Source organism: Emydura macquarii, unplaced genomic scaffold, assembly GCF_026122565.2.
Source record: "Emydura macquarii macquarii isolate MOO-44397 ecotype Brisbane River unplaced genomic scaffold, CSIRO-AGI_Emac_v2 contig_18, whole genome shotgun sequence".
NCBI classification, from domain to species: domain Eukaryota; kingdom Metazoa; phylum Chordata; order Testudines; family Chelidae; genus Emydura; species Emydura macquarii.
Window position 1 is genome coordinate 536251 of NW_027130155.1, and position 22132 is coordinate 558382.

General features: G+C 37.8%; 1 protein-coding gene across 5 annotated transcripts in view; it reads left to right on the forward strand.

The window, feature by feature from the left end:
• The window catches only part of IFT80 (intraflagellar transport 80), a 117405-nt gene that overhangs the window by 29116 nt on the left and 66157 nt on the right, over positions 1-22132 (forward strand). For all 5 annotated transcript variants that reach the window (XM_067544430.1, XM_067544366.1, XM_067544558.1 and 2 more), the window contains exons 4-6: positions 3639-3749; positions 6140-6208; positions 21422-21531. In XM_067544430.1, coding sequence (XP_067400531.1) covers positions 3639-3749; positions 6140-6208; positions 21422-21531 — 290 coding nt within the window. The remainder of the gene's footprint in view (positions 1-3638; positions 3750-6139; positions 6209-21421; positions 21532-22132) is intronic.

Sequence of the window (22132 nt, forward strand, 5' to 3'; positions counted from 1 at the left end):
CAATTCTGTACATGATTTCTCCAGTACACAATTAAGTTTATTTATCTTCATAAAATAATTTCCCTTGACAATTAGTGTTAAATTGTCCATCCTCAAAATCTCTCTAACCAGTTGATCTTGCAGTGTAACTGGGATTTTTTGTGGATTATGTACTATAGGATCTGTAGTGGTATTCACTTTAATGTGTTAGGGAGTTACATGAGGAATGCAAGATTAAATACATCCTTGTATTTTTATTTTAGGCCATCTGGATTACCAGATGTTAAATAGTACAGTACTAGATCTGGAAGCTTTCCACTGTCATTACCAAGTTAATCAAATCACTATAGTATTGCTGTATTTATGGTGAGGCATTGTAAATATTTTGTATTCTTGTTGTGATTATGTAATTTGCTGTATGTATCTTGCACAGCCAGTGCTTTACCATGACCAAATAATTTCTGGGTGGTGTGTTTGCAGGGGTTTCAAGTCTTGTTTTGTGGGTATTCTAGTAACTTTACATTCAGCCTGCTGATGCTTACATATGAACATATGGTGTAGTTCCTGCTGCAACTCTTGCTACTGTTGGTCATACTGGAGTGATTGTCTCCATGAAAATGCTATCTGTGCTGTATTGTAAGGCTGGTCTTCCAGTCTATATATTCTTTTGGATTTGCACATTTCTGCATAACTTCCTTTAATATTTGTGAAAAATCTGTCCTTTTGCTGTCAATTCATCTGACTTGTAGGGAAAGTGGATTTTTAACATTGGATTGGAAGAATCACTTGAGAATAAACAGCAAGAAATAGTCTCGCAGGAAGTATGCTTGTTGGCTTTATATAGGTCCTTTTCTTTTCTAATGTCCATGATTTTAAGAAAAAAGTGAACACACAAAAGGCCTGATAGATGTTTTATATGTGATTTTTGTCATCTTCTAACAGTGTTTAATGCCTAAAATCAAATAGAGACTTTCCATAATATTGTGGAAATCAACAGCACTTGATTCCTGTTGTTTGCTCACTAAAAAACCAGGGTTTTCTGATAGACCTTTCAAAGTGGTTTTTTTATTTTATTTTATTTATTTATTTTTTGGTCTTTGTTACTGACTTTTATTTAAAGACTGAAAAATGTTTGTCCAGTCCAATATGTAAAATAAAGCATGGGAAAGCTGTGACTGTGATTAAACACATTTCAGGCTTGTTATAACACAAACAACTTAAACTTTGTTGTTGTGGTTACCATGATGTTATCAGCTGCGTTCATGTGTGTATTGCCTTCTAGGCAGTTCACAGTTAACTGTGCAAACACTTGTACGTGTGAGATTGTATGTACATATTCATGTGGTCATGATATCCATAGAATAAATTCCTTTTTTTTATGCAAGCATGCAATGAACTGCATTTATTTTCCACCTTTTGACCACCTCATTTGAACTCTGCCCACAAATCCATCTCTGCTGGAACTACATGCAACATTCCAAACCTCTGAGAAGCTGTCCAACAGCTTCTACTGGTATTTACTTTATGGGGGGGAAATCCCACAAAAAATTACACTTGCTGTATTCAGTCCTTGACCAGGGACAGTCTTAAAGTCTGGTGTCTCATTACTTCCTAATGATAGAAATATATGCTATGCTATACTGCTGCAATTTGTGATAGATACAGTATTGTTATCTAGCTCAGGTGGCTTGTGGCATTCAAAATTATAACACCCTGTTACCCCCATGTAAAGATCTTTAACAATCTGATAAACTTGTCACGTTGAGATCTGGACATAGAAACTCAGGCAGCCCTCTTGTTGCAAGCAGGGGTAAATACAAAATAGTGCCAGGACATGAAAAAATACACAAAAAATGGCTAAAATAACTTTCCCACCTAGAGAAATTGCTTCTGCTGGTCCTGTTCTTGGGGGGGGGAAAGTGCAATAAGACCTAGACTTATGTAGAAAACAGTGATCGTTGAGGTCATGTTTATGCCCTCTTACAATATAAATGATTAGTTTAAGGTTATTATTTAAGAGATTGGAACCTCAGCCTCCTTCAGTTGTTCCTATTGCCCCAGACAGCAGGTCTCAAAATGTAGCTAAATAGAGCAAACATTTCAGGATAGTTTGTTCCTGCTCTTATTTTTTTTTCTTTTCTTTTTATTTGTATTAGCTGTAGTACTATATAGATATTTTTAAAATATAGTTTAGTGTTAGTTTAATGTTAAGGTACTTAGCTCTGGATCATTGTGTAGTTCTAAGTCTGTTATTGTTCAAGCTGTTGCATGACTCCAAGTCCTCCTTTGTCTGATCTTTGATCTAGTTTGAAGTTGATCTTCCTCATGGCATGCCTGGGTAAAAATTCTGGATTAAACAGCATGTATCATTTGGAAAGAAATGATTTTTTGTGAAAATGTTTGCGCTTTTGTTGAAGCCAGGAGTAGTGTTGCTACTGCCTTCAGTGGAAGTGAGCCAAAAATGTCCAGAACAGACCAACATTTTTTAAAACTTTAATTCCTCAGAGGAAGGCACTCTCCAGCACGACGGTCAGTTTGTACTAGCTTTTACCCTTTGGTGCTGTGTGGACTTTCAAATGTATAAGAGGGGGATCAGAAGTAGGAATTCCTTGGCTTGAGGCTTTTTTGACTTTGTGTTAATTCCATATGTATTATAGTTTTTGGGCAGTGAAATGGCACAAATTTATTCAGGTTATTCAAGTCCAGAGAAAACTGATAGAAACTTCAGAGGGACCTAACCAACCTAGGTGAATGTGAAGCACGGTGGCATATGCAGTTCAATGTTAATAAATGCAAAGTAATGCACATTGGAGAAAAAAATGTAAACTACTCATACATCGTACAGGGTGCTAAATTAATTGCATCAAGAGAGGAAAAGGCTTGGGCTTCAGTATGGGCAGCTAAATGAAGACCTTGGCTTAGTGTACAGTAGTGATAGGGGGGAAAAACAACAAGCTGTTGGAATCTGTAAGAAATGGGATGGAGAATAATTTGGGTAATATTATAATGCCATTATATAAATTAGTTGTGCAGCCTCAACTAGAATACCACATGTAGTCCTGGTCACCCTATTTCAAAAAAAGATATTATAGAATTAGAAAAGGCTGACTGAAGTGAACAGGGATGTATGAAGAGTGAAAGTGAAAAGACGGATCGTTTACCTTAAAAAGGAGGAAATAAAAGGGGACAAGATAAAATAATGAATGCTCTAGAGAAGATAGGGAGATTAGAAACTCCCACTCTTTCTCAATTCAAGAACAAAGGGGCATTCAATTAAATTTAAAAGTGGCAATTTAAAAACTGATTAAAGGAAATACTTTTTCAAAAAAGGTAGCAAGATTCAAAAAGGGATTAGACGTGTGGATATCAAGAATATTCAGTGTTATAGTAAATGCTCCCCTAAATTTTTAAGAGTTAGTAAATCTCATGCTTCTGTTTTTAAACCAGTTTAGCAATTAGGGAGTAGGAGGTGTCTTGTGCTTTTCATCCAGTGCTGGACACATGGAGACAGGATACTAGACTACATGGCAGTTCCTATGAAATATTGGGGTTTAACCAACATATGTGAATAATTTTTAAAACTGTGGAGGACAAGATGCTATGGTAATGGGCACCATACATAAATAAGATATCTAATTTTCTAACTTAACTTTGTTTAGGCAAATTCCATTTGATTTCAAAGATTGGAAGAGTGGAAAAAAGTATAGAGGCTCACTGTGGAGCTGTACTTGCAGGAAGATGGAATTATGAAGGAACAGCATTGGTTACAGGTAAGAGTTTTTCCTTAAAGAACTAAAGATAGAAATTAAAACGATAAAAAGGCCTTTGCAAGAGAGAACATAATTTAAAGATAACACGTTGATATGCTAAATAGCTTCACTGAAGGGCACCATGCACATACACCACTTACGTTTTAGGACTTTTGTACAGGGCCACTTAGTACGTGTCAAGCCAGGATGTAAATCTACAGCATACTAGTCTGCCACATACTAAGTGGCTCTGTGGACCCTTCTGCAGTGCACAAAAAGTACTATAGTTCACTTTGACTTGCTCCTATTTCTGTGGTAACGGGATCCATATATCCACTTAGTGCACGGGAGGCTAGTGTACTGTAAATTCACACCTGAGCTTGCTGTGCACTAAATTGTCTTATGGACAAGAACTTAAGTTATTAAACAATATAATATATGGAATGTAAATAACTATTTCCTCTGGGGGATTAATCCAATAGAATTTGTGAAGGGGCAACTTTGAGGTGAATCCTTGATATTTATTTAGAAGCTGCAGATTGAAATTTCATAACCTTTATTGCAGGCACACCAAATTTGGATAGATATAACTGAATCTCTGAGTCTGCAGACAAGAGTCCTAGCATTAAATTTTTAAGTGGCAAAAAAAGAGTAGTGATCCAAGAATGGGGCCACTATATTGTTGATTTTAATAAATTTAACTGAATGAATCAATTAATAAATTCAAAAATCAGAACAATGATTTACAGTTAAGGTACTGTTCTCTTGGTTAATGGATACTTATGCAGTGATAGCTAATCAATACCACTGAAAAGAATTAATTCTGATTGTATTTTTATGCATCAGGCAATCAAATAATTATTGAAAATGTAAAATATGTTTTAATATACAAATGTTAAAATTTGTATTTTTACTTACACTTTTTTGTTTAATTTTTTTACGTATGAAATTAGATAAACAGCACTTTCGTTGGCTGGTTTACATTCTAGCTAGTTACTGTAATATATATTAAACGTATAATGTGTGTGCACACATACATATATTAGTGACTAATCTAGTAAACATTGCCTAAGTGTTTCTGCTTTAAACCCATTTTGAGTTGCTCAGCTTCCTGAGACTTTTCACTTTTTGAGACTGAAATTGTTCAGATGTTGGACTCTGCTCACATTGAATCTCTCTGATTTTTGGAAATGTAAGCAAAAAAGAGTTCAGCTGTTTTGAGTAGAAAGAAAGTTTAAAATAAAAGCTCTTTCCCCTCTACCCTTCTCACCCCCACACGCAACCCCCCCCCCCCCAAAAAAAACAACAGTCCTCAAGTGCTCAAACAAAAAGAAAGAAGAAAGTTCTTTAACTGTTTTTTTGCATAGTTCAAAAGCCAAATCTATTGTAAGCAGAAAACTGAAATTTGGCAGATAAATAGTCCTCATGAGGGAGAAGTGACTTTGAGTGTTCTGGTGATAATTAAAAATGTACAGCACAGTTCTATTTTCAAAGTCTCCTAACTAAGCTAGTTGAAAATAAATGATTTACCACTTTAACACTTCAAATGAAGGTAGACTGAACTGTGTGTGTACAAACTTTGCTGCATAGTGAATATGTCCATAATGAAGGTGCACATTGAACGAGGAAATGCTCCAAAAGATTCCAACTTCCTACTTTAAGATTTTTGAGTGTGTGCAATTTAATCATGAAAATTAAGCTTTCAGAGTTGAAAGTTTCTATTATCTTCATTCTCAAATTTCACCATTCACCAAGTATAAATCACTAGTTTAACTTCTAAGGCCTGGTCCTACTCTCTTTCAATCTACAACTTAAGGTCATCAGGTTTGGGTTATTGAACTGTAAATGAGCAGTAGTACTAGCAATAGTACTAGGGCAGGGGTGGCCAACCAGTCAGAGACGAAGAGCCAAGAAAAAACTATAGATACCGCAGAGCCACATTTACCTTACCCTCCGCGGAAAATTCACGCTGATCCGTCAATTTCAGCGGCAGCTTGTCAATTTCACTTTGGCGCCCCATACAATGCGCAGGGCAAAGAGCCGCAAAGAGCCACATGCAAAGAGCCGCGTGTGGCTCGCGAGTCGCATTTGTATGAGCAAAGAGCCGCGTGCGGCTCGCAGGCTGCGGGTTGGCCACCCCTGTACTAGGGGATGTGGAGCTAGGGGAGAATTGGGTGATTATTGGCCCTCCCTTCCCATAAGCGGTGTCAGGCAAAAAGACCATAGGATTCTGGGTGGAGGAGACGCTGTGATGACAGCAACAGAAAGCAGTTTAAATATATTTTCCATAAGACATTTTCTGTCTAAGTAGCAACTAAATAAATAACCCTAAATGTACTTAAGTTTAAAATTGTCATGTAGTTTAAACTTTTTGAGATTTGAAAGAAACGTGATGACTTTGTTATTTACAGTTGGTGAAGATGGACAAATAAAAATCTGGTCTAAAAGTGGAATGCTGAGATCCACTTTAGCACAGCAAGGTAAGTTATTTCCTTAAAGCTCTTTTACACGTTTAATTTCTGCTGTATATAATATATTCTAGTGCATTCCCCGAAGTCTGGTGGTAGTTGCTTGAATCAGGATATTCGGGCCTGACTCAATTTCCATTAAAATCAAAAGGAACTTTTCTGTTGATTTCACTAGAAGTTAGGTCAGGTTAGTATTCTTTGAGAGGCAAGCCTTCTTTGAAAGCCTCTCCCATCTGAAAATTGTTGGCTTTGGGTTGGCAAGTACAGATTCTAGGTTTGCATATGGATCCTGTTCCAAAACATACTTCAGGAAATGTATCGGCTACAAAAGTTGTCAATTCAAATTATGACAGGAGGCTAATGAATGAAGTTTGAAAAGTTTTATCTTTAAGAATAGGTCATTACAAAAATCAAAATATTTGTAACAAGTCAGAAAATATTAAATCTACTTTAAGTGAATTGCAAACTTATAACTTGAATAGTATTTGCATGTCCTAAAATGTAAAATATTAATTTTCTGTCTCCCTAATTTGTATGTTGCTGACAGAAAGTTTAGGTCAGGGGTAGTCAATTATTTTTTGTCAAGGTCCAAATTTCTTTGTCAAGGTATAGTTAAGGACCAGACTCCAGAAAATATAATAAAAAAGAACAGTGATAATAATAAGTAAATAAAAAGATTTTGGAGACCGATCAAAAGTGTCTGGTGGTCCAGATTTGGCCTGCAGTTCTCCTATTGACTACCCTGGTATAGATAATAGTAAAGGTATATAACAGGTACTGTAAAGCTCAAAGATAGTCTAAAATCACCTTACTCTCAGGACCCTGCTTTTAATGAAATTATGCAGCTGCCCAAATGACCAAATAATTTATCTTTTTGTCGGGTTGCTCTATTCCTTGCCACACAAGTCTAAAAAAAAAGTTGAGATTTTTTTCCCTGCTCTCAAGCATAATTAATTAACATTTTGCCCGTGTGATGTATACCTCTCCTCCATGACTGTATTTAGTGTTTATCCCAGACTAGCAAGTGATATTTTTGTATGAGAACCTGTTTTATGCCAAAATATTGGTAGCAAATGACTGACTTTTAAAAACATAATTATATTTATTGTCTATTAAAATAAGCTATTAAACTTTTAAATTCAGGACTTGTGTGATGTTTTACATCTTCAAAGTGCTGTACACATGTTAACAAATCAAACTTCAAGCAACATTGGCCAAAATTCATTATTCTAGAAATTTTCTACATCATTATAGATGCACAGCAACATATTGGAGGGAAATGAATGGTATTAACAGCCAAGCAGAAAAAACAGACTCCACAGTTCTTTCACCACTCTGGGGAGCACACTAACTCCTGCTGAAAACACTTTATTTAATGAAGCAAATAAAATACTTTTATTAGAAAAATAAAACAGCATTCAAAGAAGAATAATACATTCAAATAATTATTTGTTCAATTTTAAACTGAATCATCTAAAAGTTGTAGAGTAGTGAGCAAGATAAAGCCACTGAAAATGGCATTTAATTGCTACATATAACTTTTACTAAGGAGATAAATGAAAATTTGTACTTGTCTCTTCACTTTCTAGTGCTCTTGGTTTGGCAACTTCCAGGAGCACAGACTTTATTTTTATATAGGCATTCAAATAATACTTCGCATTTTTATGTTGTAATTTTTATCCATGGATCTCAAAGTGCTTTTCGGACATTAATTATTTAAGCCTTATAAAACTCTTACAAAGTAACCAAGTATAGTTGTCTCCATTTATCAGATCAGTGACATGAGGCACAGTGAGGTTATACTATGAACCAACTGTAGGTCTGAGAATAGAATCCAGAAGTGGTATCTAGTTCTCTGTGCTAAACACTGAATTATGTGACCAAATTATTCAAACCCAGGCTCAAATAAAGAGGCCTCTGTCGAGTACTACTTGATTACTAGAGAGCTCAATTATATTTCAGAAACAGTAGAAAAATAGGACTAAATTCAGCCCTAACATAAGCAGGCACAACTCTCATCACATTCCCATTCGCCTATTGTGCAGTATATTGTATATTCTAAGAAGTTTTTGAGTTACCTAATCTGCAATTTGGAATGTTCGTATGTCTATTTTATCATTTTTATAGTTACAGAACAAGTATAGCTATCACAAAAAAATTAGTGTTATGCCTATCTTGAAATTAGACACTTGACTATAAATAACACAGTTCAACGTCATTTGCTCTTGCTAATAAATAAGTTGATAAATTAACATTTTAAGTTATTTTTCAAAGAGCCTTTTTTTAATAAAGAAACAAAGCTGGTAAGTCAGTTCCGTCCATTCATAAGTGCTATATCTATTTTGCACAAATGAAATTTGTCAGGAGGAATCACTGTTGTCTTAAACACAGCTCACAGAGAAAAGACATCAGCATGCTTAAAGTTACCTCAGTTCACGTATTAATGTATCTATTTTCAGCATGATGTCTTGCCTGTTAGATGGATCAACTCTAATTTCAGGTCCATCAGATACTCAAAGTAAAAATAAATGAGGAAAAAATATGAAGAAGCAACTATGATATTTAGATTCACCATATATTCTGACCAAATCTTTCTGACAAAATATAAAGAAATGTTCATCCTTTTTCTCTTTTGAATTAAAAACTGTATCAGGTACACTTATTGGTCAGGCTAGTTCTCTATCTTATGCTGCATTAGATGGATTAAAACTCTCTGTATTTGTCCTGATGCTTTGAGACACTTGTTTTCACTTTGGATCTGCTATATGAATTTCCCATGCAGGAACAAAAGTTATTTTGGAGCAAAGGGAAAGGAAGGTATGGACCTCCAAACATACTGATGTTCATTATAGAGGTGCTTAGTTTATCTTTTAAATACTTGTCTTAGGACATGCTTGTGTATGCTTTGTTAGGTGTGCATGATTCTGAAAATTTGAAAATCTGAAATATTTTCAAAGGGCTGTTTGCTTCATCCACTGCAGCATGAAAAGAGATCTATTTACAAATTCTCTCCAGTTTTGGTAATGAACCATAATAGATTTCAGTGACTGAAAACTAAAATTAGAGCATATTTACTGAGTAGATGAATCTCCAGGATTTCAACAACTGGCTGAGAGATGACATTTCATGCATGTAGGTATCACATGTTGGTCCAGAATACTTTGCCAGCGCATTTTTATATTCTTGGCTTATCACACACTACCTTTGTGTATGCTGAAGAAAATACTTTTGTTTATGTATCTTGTCTGCTGATTTCATAATGGAAACATGAGTACTCAGTCATTATTTTGAGATTACTTATTTCCCCAAAGCTATGGAAGGTTTGCCTTTCCATCACAGTTGTGGAGTGGTTAGAAACTGGATTACTGACTGGATGTGTTATAACCTAGTGTTGTGGTATAGAATAATACATCTGGATACATGTTCCTATGCTTTTAAAGGCCCAGACGTGAGATACTGGCTTTTAAAATATAGGACAAATTACCAAATGAATATAGAAGAGGAAGCTTGAAATGTGGGATTAATTTCTTTAATCTGTCTAATTTCTGTAATTTTAGACTAACTTTAAAAAAAAAAAAAAAATCCTTTAAAGACTCTCAATTTCTGATCTCAATAAAATGAGAAGAAAACAGGTTTAAAAATATATTTGAATCTAAAATGAATATTGTACAGCTGAGCAGTAGTTTGGGACACAGAAAGCTGGCATTTCTGTTTGAATTTCCCAACAAATTAGATTGCTCAGAACTCCCTCAGAAGGGAAAAGAAGTCTCATCTTAAAGAGAAATAATTAAAACATACAAACCTTTGCCCTACCTTGTTCACTAGCTGCTTGACGTAGAACAAAGAGTTATTCTTCAAGTGGTTGCAGACATGTATTCCATTAATTTGTGGATGTGCCCAGAACATCAAAGTTGGAGAATTTTGCCAAGCACTACCCATAGGGGCACCATTCATTCTCCTCCCCTTGTAGCTTCTCCCATGACTATATAAGGGTAGTGCTCTTCAACCCGCGTCTATTGCTTTTCACTGCCTGTAGCTAGATGCAGAGTGCTTAGTATGATCTTTCCTGACATTTGTCTTCACAGTTTTTTGTGACATTCTTTGTATATAGTTAATACCCTTAGTTGGTTAGTTAGTATTATCTAATAGTTAGGTAGTTTCTCACTGTGGGATGTCCTCACTGGGATTTAAACATTGCTCTTTATATGGGGCAGCTATTATTATCCCCAATAATGATCCCCACACTAGATGTTTGTTGTGTCTTGGAGAAGGACACGTTAGAGGAAGGTGCTCCATTTGAAAGTCCTTGAAAAAGATGATACAAGTGGCTAGCGACCTAAGATTAAAGCAACAACTTCTTGAGCAGGCAATGAGCCCTGCCTTGGCACCAGAGACCTCTGTGGAGAGTCAGGCAGGCCCTTCAAAGAACACCTGAGCCTGTACGGACCGAGCTTGAAGTAGTAACCCAGAAGGAAGAGGGACTGCTCCTCTTCATCAGGCCACCCAAGAAAAAGAAGACGCAAAGGAGACTGGGACTGTTCCAGAGGTTGAGAAGAATCTTCTTCCCCATCTAAAAAAAGTACCAACTGTCACCAGGAGTCTTTTGGTACATGGGATAGAGTGGGGCCATCAACCAACCCTCCAGGACCAAGGCCTGATCAGTGGGAACCAGTGCCATTGCCTCTGGTACTGGTGCCCACTGACAGTGTCAGTTTGTACTCTGACTGCAGCAGCAGATTTGCTGTGCTTGTCTGTTCCTGACTCATCACTCATTCAGGGCCATCCATCTACAGTGGCATCATCCTCTGCTCCCCCAGATTTGGTGGCAAATTTATTGTCATTACTGACACAGTAATCAACACTGTAGTTTACCCTTTGTGCAGGGGTGTTGTTAACTTCCTGCTCGGCACTGAGGGCGCGTTGACACGCATAGAATCTTCAGCACTGATGCTCACTGTGACAATGTTTGTATCTGCTGGCCCTTGACCAGCTTCATTTTCAGTACTAGTGCCTCTTTTAGGACCCAGGATAAGGTCAAGGCAGGCACCAGTATTCAAGGAATAGTCAACCGTTTCTTTGGTACCGATGGTATCATTGGGTTGAGCCATGGATGACGCTGGACCCTTAGTAGTCACATCAGGAGTGGCCTCACCACTACCACCAAGCTATTTGAAAAGATTCTCATAGTTGAGCTCAGAGGCATCTCACTCCCCTTGCCCATCTTGCTCTTGATCTTGAAGGTCATCAAGACACAGCAGGGCTCATAGTCTGTACTGGGATTGGTACCATTCCCACAGTAGAAATGAGGGTTCCTAGCCTAGTTCTTTTTGGCAGTTGATGCCATATCCTTGTCTGCAGTGCCCTCTGTGGAATCCCTGGGACATGCCTCGTTTAGCAAGTCTCTGTCATCTGCTCACTCTAGATCAAGGTTGCTTGTACCTCTGGTAAGCTTACCCTTTGGAATCACCAGTCCTACAGCCACCAGCATAGGGGGCTCCCTCTGCAATAGGGTATCTTGAATCTTTGGGTCAGCTAGAGTCCACAAGATTATCATGAGATTCCATTGGTCCTAACTACATTTTCCTCCTCCTCATCAGATGATGCAGCAATACCCCAGTCCTCGTATCCAGTATCAGAAGATTTCAGATCATATCAGGATCTGCTCAGACAGAGGGTGTCGGCCTTAAGTGTTCAGCCCAATTTATATAGTAAAACATTCATAAATTGTAGAATATCTTCTAGCCATCTTCTTTGGAGAGTTCCTCTGCCTATAAATGAAGCAAGACTAGAGCCTGCTAAATTTCTATAGAATACGCTGGCTTAATTGATGCCCACAGCTAAGCACACTGGCAAAAGATACTATCACAGAATTGTAGGACTAGAAGGGACCTTGAGAGGATTTCCCATCTAGTGCCCTGCGCTCAAGGCAGGATTAATTATTTACACCATCTCTGACAGGTGTTTGTCTAACCTGCTCTTAAAGTTCTCAAATGATAGAGATTCCAAAGCCTCCCTGGGCAATTTATTCCAGTGCTTAACTACCATGACAGTTATGAAATTTTTCCTAATATCCAATCTAAATCACCCTTGCTGCAATTAAAGCCCATTGCTGCTTCTCTTGTCTTCAGAGGTTAATGAGAACAATTTTTCTCCTTCCTCCTCGTAACGATGTTTTTGGACGTGAAAACTGTTATGTCTCCCCTCAGTCTTCTCTTCTCCAGACTAAACAAACCCATTTTTTTCAGTCTTTCCCATTTTGTATGCATGCAACTGATTTGTTTTTCTTTGAGTAGTATCCCTGTGGGTGCTCCACTCTAGCTGTCGGCGCATCCTCACATCCTTCATCGGAGATTTCTGACAGCGATGCTCGCTCGGGTTGCGTGTGTGCTGTCCCCATCTTGCAGCGCCGTTGTCGCCCTTTTCGGCACGCGCAACCTGACCTGCTCAGTTCCTTCTCAACCTTTCACAGTCCAAGTCTAAGCCCGTGACAGTTCTTACTTAGCTCGTCAAATAGTTAAATAGTAGTTAGTTATAGTGTTAGTCTAAGTAATTAGTGTACTTACCTTCTCCGTCTACCTAATATTTAAAAAAAGAAACTTTTTTTGTTTTTGCCCTCATAGAGTAAGATAGTTTTCTTCTTTTCTCCTCAGGGAACTTTACATTATGCCTGGTTCACCAGGTTTTAAAAGATGCATGTCTTGCAGAGACGTGACCCCAGCATCTAATTGACATTCCCAATGTGTCCGATGCTTGGGTGAAGGGGACACAACCCAGAAATGTGCCCACTGTAAGAATTTCAAAACCAAAAGAGACAGGGACCGCTGACTGAAGCTCATCCTTATGGAAAAGTCGCTGAGACCCTCCTCTGACCCAGGTCAGGAAAATCCCTCTTCAGAGGGAAAATCATCCAGAAAAGACCTCGCCTAGGACTGAGTCGGCTAAGAGAAAGAGCTCGCCAGCCAAAGCAGGTACAAGACTTAGTACCGATGAGGCCATAGATTCCTTGGGTACACTTTGTGCCACGGCACCGAAGGACTCCCAACATCCTGGTGCAGAGTCAAGAGGCAAAAGTAAACAGCCCTTCTCCACCCTGGTACTGACAAAACATACAGCTCACAGACCTACCTCCTCTAATTAAAACATCAGCCTCCCCAATGACAGCAACGGCACGAACAATGCTCATGGCACCAACTGCAGCACTGATACATGGCACGATGCTGACATCAAACAAGGCACTGACAACACGACCGATAACAACCGTGATGTCATTGACACTGTTGGTACGGACAAGAGTGTAGGAACCGATCTGTACCTCGACATCAGCCTCAAGTGTGGCACCAACACAGACAATGGCACCAACAATGGCACCATCATCATCATTACCACGAAAATGTACTGAGAAATGACACCACTGCCAACAGGGGGAGGTGATATTGACATCCTCACCTCAGTCACAGTTGTATGGCACAGATACATCTCCAATGTGCTTTGCTTATGAGGAGTCCCTCTCCCAAATTCCACATTCATGTGGGGATGAGGAGGAAGGAAAAGAAGTGGTATTTTCCTCCCAATACTCTTCTTCTGCTAGACCTGCCATTCAGACAGCTAGATACAGGTCTCGCTCTAGACATCACACACAATGGTATGGACCACCATGGTTTGGGCCACCCATCCTGTATCACATGCAATGGCCAAGTTGGGATAATTGGTCTAACTACACCAGGGCTTATAGCAAACCTCCAGTAACCCATGGGGACAGACTGACATTATCCACAAGGTCTGCTCCATCAATTTCTGGACCACCAGGAACCACAAAAGAGGGAGGAAAGCATACAGCAGAATACATCACCACTTGCACACAACTAGTATTCCTCTCCAGATGAGGTGATAATCCCTTCACCACCTAGTACTGCAGATGATTTTATGCAGTTCCAGGAGTGGTTTAAAAGAGTGGCTGAAAATTTGGAAATCCTACTCCAGGAAGTCACTGAAACCCACCGCAAATTACTGCGAATCCAACAGACTTCAGCCTCGTCTAAAATCAACGATGCATTAATGGAATGAGCCAATATTATCTGGCAAACACTGGCCACTATATTGGAAATATAAAAATGCACCAGCTATGGCATCCTGGATGTATGAATATTAGAAATAGAGCTTACAAATAAACCAGTGACAAAATTATGGACTTTTCTACCCTTCACCCTGTTACCAAGAATGAACTGTTGCTAACCCCTCCCCATCCCAAAACCTCCTTGTAATTTCCCTTACCTTCTCCTTTCTCAAAAGGCAGGGAGAATAGTTGAGCCTTCCAGTGTGCCCAGAACGTCAAAACATTCAAACTCTGTCAGACCAAGTTCTAGGTATTAGTGAGTTACAGCCATAAAATAATTGTTGTTTAAAGTGAGGTTAGGCTAGTTTTAATCCCAAGTACGGTGTAATTTATAGTTAGTTTCTTGGGGGGAAATAGTAAAATATTTGTACCAGTTTATCCCTTTCCCCCTAGGCTTATTTCCTAGCTCCAACCCATGATTGATCATTTTGCCACACGGTGGGAGCTGACAGTTCTGGAGAGGCTGCTCTGAGATAGATACTGTCCCCTTCTCCAAACCCTGAGTGATAGCATGGAAGAGGAGCTACTTGGTGGAGAAATAAAAGGCCATAGGGACTGCTCTCAAAGGCAGAGGTGCTATTCTTTGTTTGCAGGGAGGTGGAGGAGATGAGAGAGATCGCTAGGGTTGGAGATTAGCTCCTAACCAGGATTTCAGCTGGGATGTGAAGCTGGACCACTTAGATGAGAAAAAAATAAAAATATATTTTGTATTTTTTTCCTCAAGGAAATACCAAAATTATTATATTACTGCCCAGGAACTTCATAACTTTTCAAAATGTAGTTGGAGAGCAGTACCCCTTAAGGGCTGATTAGAGATAGCTTTGTGTTATACATCAATCTTTTTCACTGTTTCAGAGAAGAGAATTCAGATATCCAGCTCTTCCTCACTTTTGAAAGAACTTTTGAATGTTCTTCATCCCTGTTCTAAGATAGGCATTCCTCCTGAAATTGGGATGTTTCTACAGATTAACCTTACACCATGTTTGTATATACTTCCTTTCTAGAGTATCTTAATGACAGCCATATTTTGCCATTAATTTCATGCAAGTTAATCATACATAAAGAAGACAAAGGTTTAATATGTAACTACAGTGATAAAATGTTTTTAACATATGTTTTACTATATTCTTTTATATATACTGATCAGCTGATTTGCACTGTTAAACTTTTAACAGGCCTGGTTCAACAAGGTACTTAACCACATACCTAGGTTAACCCAAGCAGGCATGCCTAGTGAAATCAGGCTACTCATGTGCTTAAATACTTTGCTGAATTGGGGCCAGACGGACAGACCTAGTTGTTAGCATGGCTTTGTCAACTAAACTTTGATCTATGATACAGGCATCTGGATATTTTTTAACTTACTTTAAAACAATATAGTTTAGAAGTGCGAGTGTGACAAGCTGCAAAATATTTATTTTTATAAATATTTCTTAAAATAGTTCCCTTTATAATGACTATAAAATATTGTTGATTTTGTATTTGGAATTTCTTGCATTTGTAGTCTATTTCAGTTAAGACACCCAACTAAGTTTTGTTTTTCAGTCTTTGTATACTGAGATCATGTGACCGTTTGACATTTTTTAAGAAACCACATGCACCTGGGGTTGGGTTAAATGTCAGACCCTTATCTCTCTCTAAAACAAATTATCTAAATCCTTTCAACCTGTCGAAGACATTTTTAACCACAGGAGTAAAGGCAAAAAATGTGTTTCAATTGTTTTAAGGAAGTTCATAGCTCAAATATAATGTTTTTTTCATATTTACAGTGCAAAAAGTAAGATAAGCTAACAAACCTTTGACATCTATTTTTATAAATTATTTTGCAATACACACATTTTCATATTTCTCAATTGATACCATGTAAAAATGCCAGATGTCACTTTTTCATGTTTGTTTGTTTATACATTTTCAAGTCTAGTAACTTTCAGTGTTCTAAAGCTTGCAAAGCAAGAGCCAAATTCTGTTCTGAAATATGCATGTTTAACTTCATTGACTTTGTTGAGAGTTGCATGTATGTCTGAGGGTAGAACTGGGCCCCACTGAATGACTATCTTACCTTTCTTTTACTTCTGCTTTCAGGAGTGCATTTGATTTAGGGCTAGCTCCTGCAAGGCATGGCATCCCCTTCAGCATCCACCTTATAGGATCAGGAGCCTATAGAATATTCTAAATTGACTGAAAGCTGATTCTGTTCCCTCAGATTTGATTGGGAACTTGTTAGGACGCTATGTTAATTAAAATATTAACTAAGTAATTATATTATGTTTGTTGTGTTAAATTTTACCTTTTAGGTTATCATAAGAACTGCCATAGTGGTTCAGACCAATGGTCCACCTAGCTCAGTATTTTGACTCCAAAAATGGCCAGTAGATCTTATGGGAGAGTGTACAGAACAGGGCAGTTGGAGTGATTCCACCTCTGTCTTCTTTTCCCAGCTTCTGGCAGTCAGAGGTTTAAGGTTGCCCTGAGCATGGGAGTTACATCCCTGACCATCTTGGCTAATAGCCGTTAATGGCCCTATCCTTCATGAGCTTTTCTAGCTTTTTTTTAGTCCAGTTATACATTTGTCCATCACAACATCCCATGAGTTCCATAGGTAAATTGTATATTGTGTGGAAAAAGTACTTCCTCTTGTTTGTATTAAACCCTGCTGCCTATGAATTTCATCCAGTGACCCCTGGTTTTTGTACGAGTGCTATTTATCCTTTACAACATTTTCCCACACTATTCATGATTTTATAGACCTCTGTCATATCCCCCCTTAATTGTCTCTTTTCTGAGATGACAGCGATAATCTTTTAGTCTCTCCTCATACCATTGATCATCTTTGTCGCCATTCTCTGAACCTTTTGCAGTTTCACTATGCTTTTTGAGATGGGGTGACCAGAACTGGACACAAGATTGAAGATGTGGGTGCACCATCGATTTTACAGTGGCACTATATTTTCTGTCTTTTTCCTAATAGTTCCTAACATTCTGATAGCCTTTCTGATTGCTGCTGCACACTGAACTGAAGTTTTCAGAGAATTATCCATGAGATTCCAAGATATTTTTTATTTTTTGAGTAGTAACCTATTACATATGTGTAGTTGGGATTATTTTTTCCAATGTGCATTACTTTGCATTTACCAATATTGAATTTCATCTTCCATTTTGTTGCTCATCACCTAGTTTTGTGAGATCCCCCTTTAACTCTTCACCGTCAGCTTTGGACTTAACTATTTTGAATAATTTTGTCATCTTCTATCATCTCATTAAAAGATGGTAGAATTATCATTGCTTAAAAATTGTCCCCATTTCCTTCACTTGTTATTGCCCTTGATCACGATACTCTCCCCCCAGAAACAAAAACCCTTACTAAGGAATTTCCATTATTCCACTTCATGTTTCTGACCCAGAATCTGAGAAATTAACTTTTACCTTAGGATTGTATCTGAATTTCAATTTACAGATAAGTATCAAATAGATAAAGTGAGATATAATGTGAGCAGATTGAGACAACATGATGGTTAAAATGTAAGTCAACTCTTGTGGTGGAACGATAGAATATTCTTTTTATTTTAAGCAAAGTTGGTTGTGACACCTGTTGTTAAGGCTGCCTGACTCTTTCCATTGCTCATTTTCTTGCATGTCGTCCATTCTAGCATCTGTGCTCCTACCGTGTTCCATTCACATTCTTGCATTCCACTGAAATCACCGAGAAACAGATTGATGTACCTGGTATTTCAGGCAGTATTAAGATGCATTTTTGCTGACATTTCTTGCAGTGTAAAGTACAGTCGTACTCTGGGGCAAATCTTCACTGCAGTTAGCCTGGGCTTGCCTAGCATGGGTTGAGCATCCCAGCTGCAAAGTCTACCCCCCACGCCCCCCAGACCCATGTTACTGAATCTATAGTGGTGATGTAATAGTCCATGTGCTGGGATGGATTACTAGTGGGATGTCCTATAATTCTTAGCAATGCATTAAATGGGCCTGCTCTATTAATTCATTTGCAGGCTGTGCGCTCTCTCTCTGTTGACTAGCATGTGATGCTGTATGTGGCAGTGACATGAGAACAATATTTCATGTAAATAACTTGCAAGTGGAATCACTCATTATTAATTCAGACAGTTCTGAAGGCAGAACAAACAGATTTGGTGGCAAGAACTTTTAATGAGAATGTCATTAAGGAATTCAGTCCGCAAACCACAAAGTGATTTGTAGAACACTTGACTGACTTCTTTGCCTCTCCATTTCTTTCCTGTTCACTAAATATAAAAATGTCTTACTGATATCACTCTACAGCTTTAATAGAAGACTGCTGTCTGTTTCTGGCCAGCTGTTAGCACAGGAGAAGGATTACTTGGACAGCATTTTTGTTCGAGAACTGAGAGAGTGCAGCAGAAATGGAGCAGGCAAATGCAGGGGTAAAAGCATTTCCTTGTAGAGAGAAAAAATCTACATACAAGGGCTGCTTGATGTTAGGATGAAAGAGGACCCCAGATATTATGGGTAAAATTTTCAAAAGCCACTTAAAACTCTCTAAATCACTCAGCGCCTAAGTCACTTTTAAATATGGGACTCTTAAGTCAGTTAGGTACTTTTGAAAATTTAACTCAGTAAGTATGCTAACGTTTTTCTTCACTTTCACATTTTGCACTTTTACCCATGGTGAAAATGGTGGGAGTGCTATTAAGAACAGGTGACTTACATTTTAACCATCATGTTGTCTCAATCTGCTCACATTTTACCTCACTTTATCTGTTTATTTACTTAGCTGTAAATTGAAATTCAGGTACAATCCTGAGGTGAATATGATTCTCTGAGATTCTGGATCAGAAACATGAAGTGAAATAATGGCACTTCCTTCAAAATGTAGGTGAAAAAATCAATAGTTGTTAATGAATCTGTCAGAATTGGTCTTTTTTCTGAGTTTCCTGACCCCGTTTTGCCAATGCAGCTTTCAAAGGGAAGGCCTCATCTCTATCAGTAAAATCATTAGGATTGGTAGCTGAAAGCAAACCCTTGCAGTAAACATTGTATTCCCCTTTGAAAGATTATAAGAAGGGAGTTCCCATGACAGATAACCAGAGCGCCTTGATGTGTATTTATTACAGAGTTGACATCCTTGCACTCCATGTATTCACTTTCTTGTTGTATTGATGCTATGCTGAAACTTGGTGTCCATTTCTGCAAAGTTTTATATGAGAGGAACCAAACAGAGGAATGCTTTGATTCTGCCTTTTCAGAGAAGATGAATCCTATCTAGATTTATAGCAGTTCCACTTTCGATACATATTTTTGGATTTTTCTGCAAAAAAATTTCTCCTCCCCACTAGAGGGGAGATATCTGTGGCGCTTGAAGAAAATAAAATGCTTTCACCAGTGAGTCCACACTTACTCATTTTGTAGATTCCTCTTCAATTGTAAGTTAGTATGGTGTTTTCATTTTCTGAGTTAGTAGTCTGATCAGAACAGAGTTAGTTTGATACACTATAGCTGACTGCAGTATCAATAATATGTTTAAACACTTGATAAAGAATAATGCAGGGGTACCAGGATATTATCAATAATGGAATACAAAGTTTTTCATGTCTGTCTGTGGTTCAACTTCACCAGGTTAGTAACTGAAAGTGGTTGTCATCTGATGGTTGTACATTGGCTTATGAGGAATGAATTGTTAGTTCAACCTCTGATAGGTGTCCATGTCACTTTTAGCTCTAAATGGCACCCTTGAAGTCAGCCTTATCAAAGGCCAAAGATTAAATGGATATGAAAATTGAACTGTTTTAATCACTTTTGTATACATAATACATATGGATAAATGCAGTCCCTGCTTCTTTTCTGAGTTTAAACATGACATGACAAGTACTGACAAATAATGAGGTTTGAGAAGGAGGGCACAGGATACAATAATAAGATTAAGTTGTTGCTTTGGTTAGCCATGTTCCCATGTGACAGTTCTGCATTTTATAAAATGTTTTTTGTTGGTTTTAAACTATAGTATCTGTTTTGGACTGTAGAGTCTATTTTATATTATTTATTGACTACCTAAAGGAAGTTGTGGTGGGAGGATACTTCTCATCTGCCAGATATGATCCACACTGATCAGATCCAGATCACTGGTTGGGGTGATTATAGGAGAGCTTACAGTGCCACTATCCAACCTATACCTATTCTGTGGAAATACATTGAAGTTTCAATCTTCAGGGTCATGAGTCTGGTGTCTTTCACCAGCAGTGAATTCACTTAATTTTTAAAAAAATAACCCTGATGCAGTGCCATATAGGTTGTTAAATATTTTAAAATCAAGATCTATGTCCTTGCGAGGTCAATGATTAACATAATTCATTTAAAATGAAATCCTGGTCCCGTTGATTTCAATGGACATCTTGCCACTAATTTCAGTCTTGCCAGATTTTCACCATCAATGTTTATATTTCTATATATAGTGGGACTTGTAGCCTCCTCAGGATCTAGAACGATTTCCTTATATGTCGATAGCACCACTGCTTCTGTGTGTTTTTTGCCGTGTATTGGAAGCCACTAAAGATGGCCAGAGCTGCTGTTAAGTTAGTGGTGGGAATAAAGCATGGTCTTCTCCCACTCCTTTTACCTGGGGGACAGTTTTCTCTCTCCCACATCAACCAGGTAGCAGTCATCTATAATCTCTTCCCATGGCTGCAGTTAGCCCAGCTGATGGGAGCACAGAGAGAATTCTCTGAAGAGCTGCTGGCTGGAAAGAAAAAAGTGGAGAGGTGTAATTATTTTATAAGGTCCCTGCTTTCATCTTTTAAAGACTTTTAAGAGTCAGCTTACTGGATTCATCTTCACTCCTGTAGCCACCTAGTAGAATTGCCAACAGGAGCAGGTAGGTTTGCCTTGTTAAATTGTGCTATTTAGCACCACAGCTGTTCTTAAATATCAGTAAACTGTTTAGTAAATATATTGGAATTATTTCTGCTAGCAGTATGAAAACAGCTGTTTTTGTCTCTCCAATATATAAAAATTCCAAATGTTTGAATAGCATTTTGTTTTACTAATCGGTTTTAAGTGCCTTTAACAGTTTCTGCATGTGTTTTTCAAATAATCTTTATAAGATACAATTTTTCTCTACCTTTCTATAGGAACACCAGTCTACTCAATAGCATGGGGCCCTGATTCAGAAAAGGTTCTCTATTCATCAGGAAAGCAGCTGATTATTAAACCTCTTCAGCCAAATGCTAAAGTTTTACAGGTATCATTGATATAAAATTTACATATCAGGCTTCAGGGATATTTTACTAATAAAATAGTTTAATATAATTTATACAACTAAAGCACCACACAATTTAGTTTGGGCAGCATTTTAAAACTAGAATTAAGTAAAAACTAGAAATAATAAAGACTAGGGCTCTGATCCTGCAAGGAAGTCAGTGGGATTACTCACAGTTCCTAAAGTAATGCTTGCATATAAATCTGCAGGATTGAGGCCTGGAATTACAAATGTGCTGCAAAACAAGACTGAAATTTACTGGTGAAGATATGTTGTGAAGTTTTCATACCATACTTTCCTTGGGCCATTGATATATGTCCTTTATTTAGTCAAAATTCAAAATGCATCTTAAAAGTAATATTATCATAGGTTGAACTGGTGCACTGCCTGTTATTAAGGTTGAATGCTGCTTTCCATTATAAGATTGTTTTCAGTTGCTTATAGATTTGCCAAACTTTAATCATTTGGGCTAAAATTTTTGGAAATTTTCAGCCAAAACTGTTCGGCCATTTCTGGCTAGGGAAAATGTTGTTTTTGTCCATATTGAAAAATATTGGTAACCTTTTCTTTGAGATACTTCAGT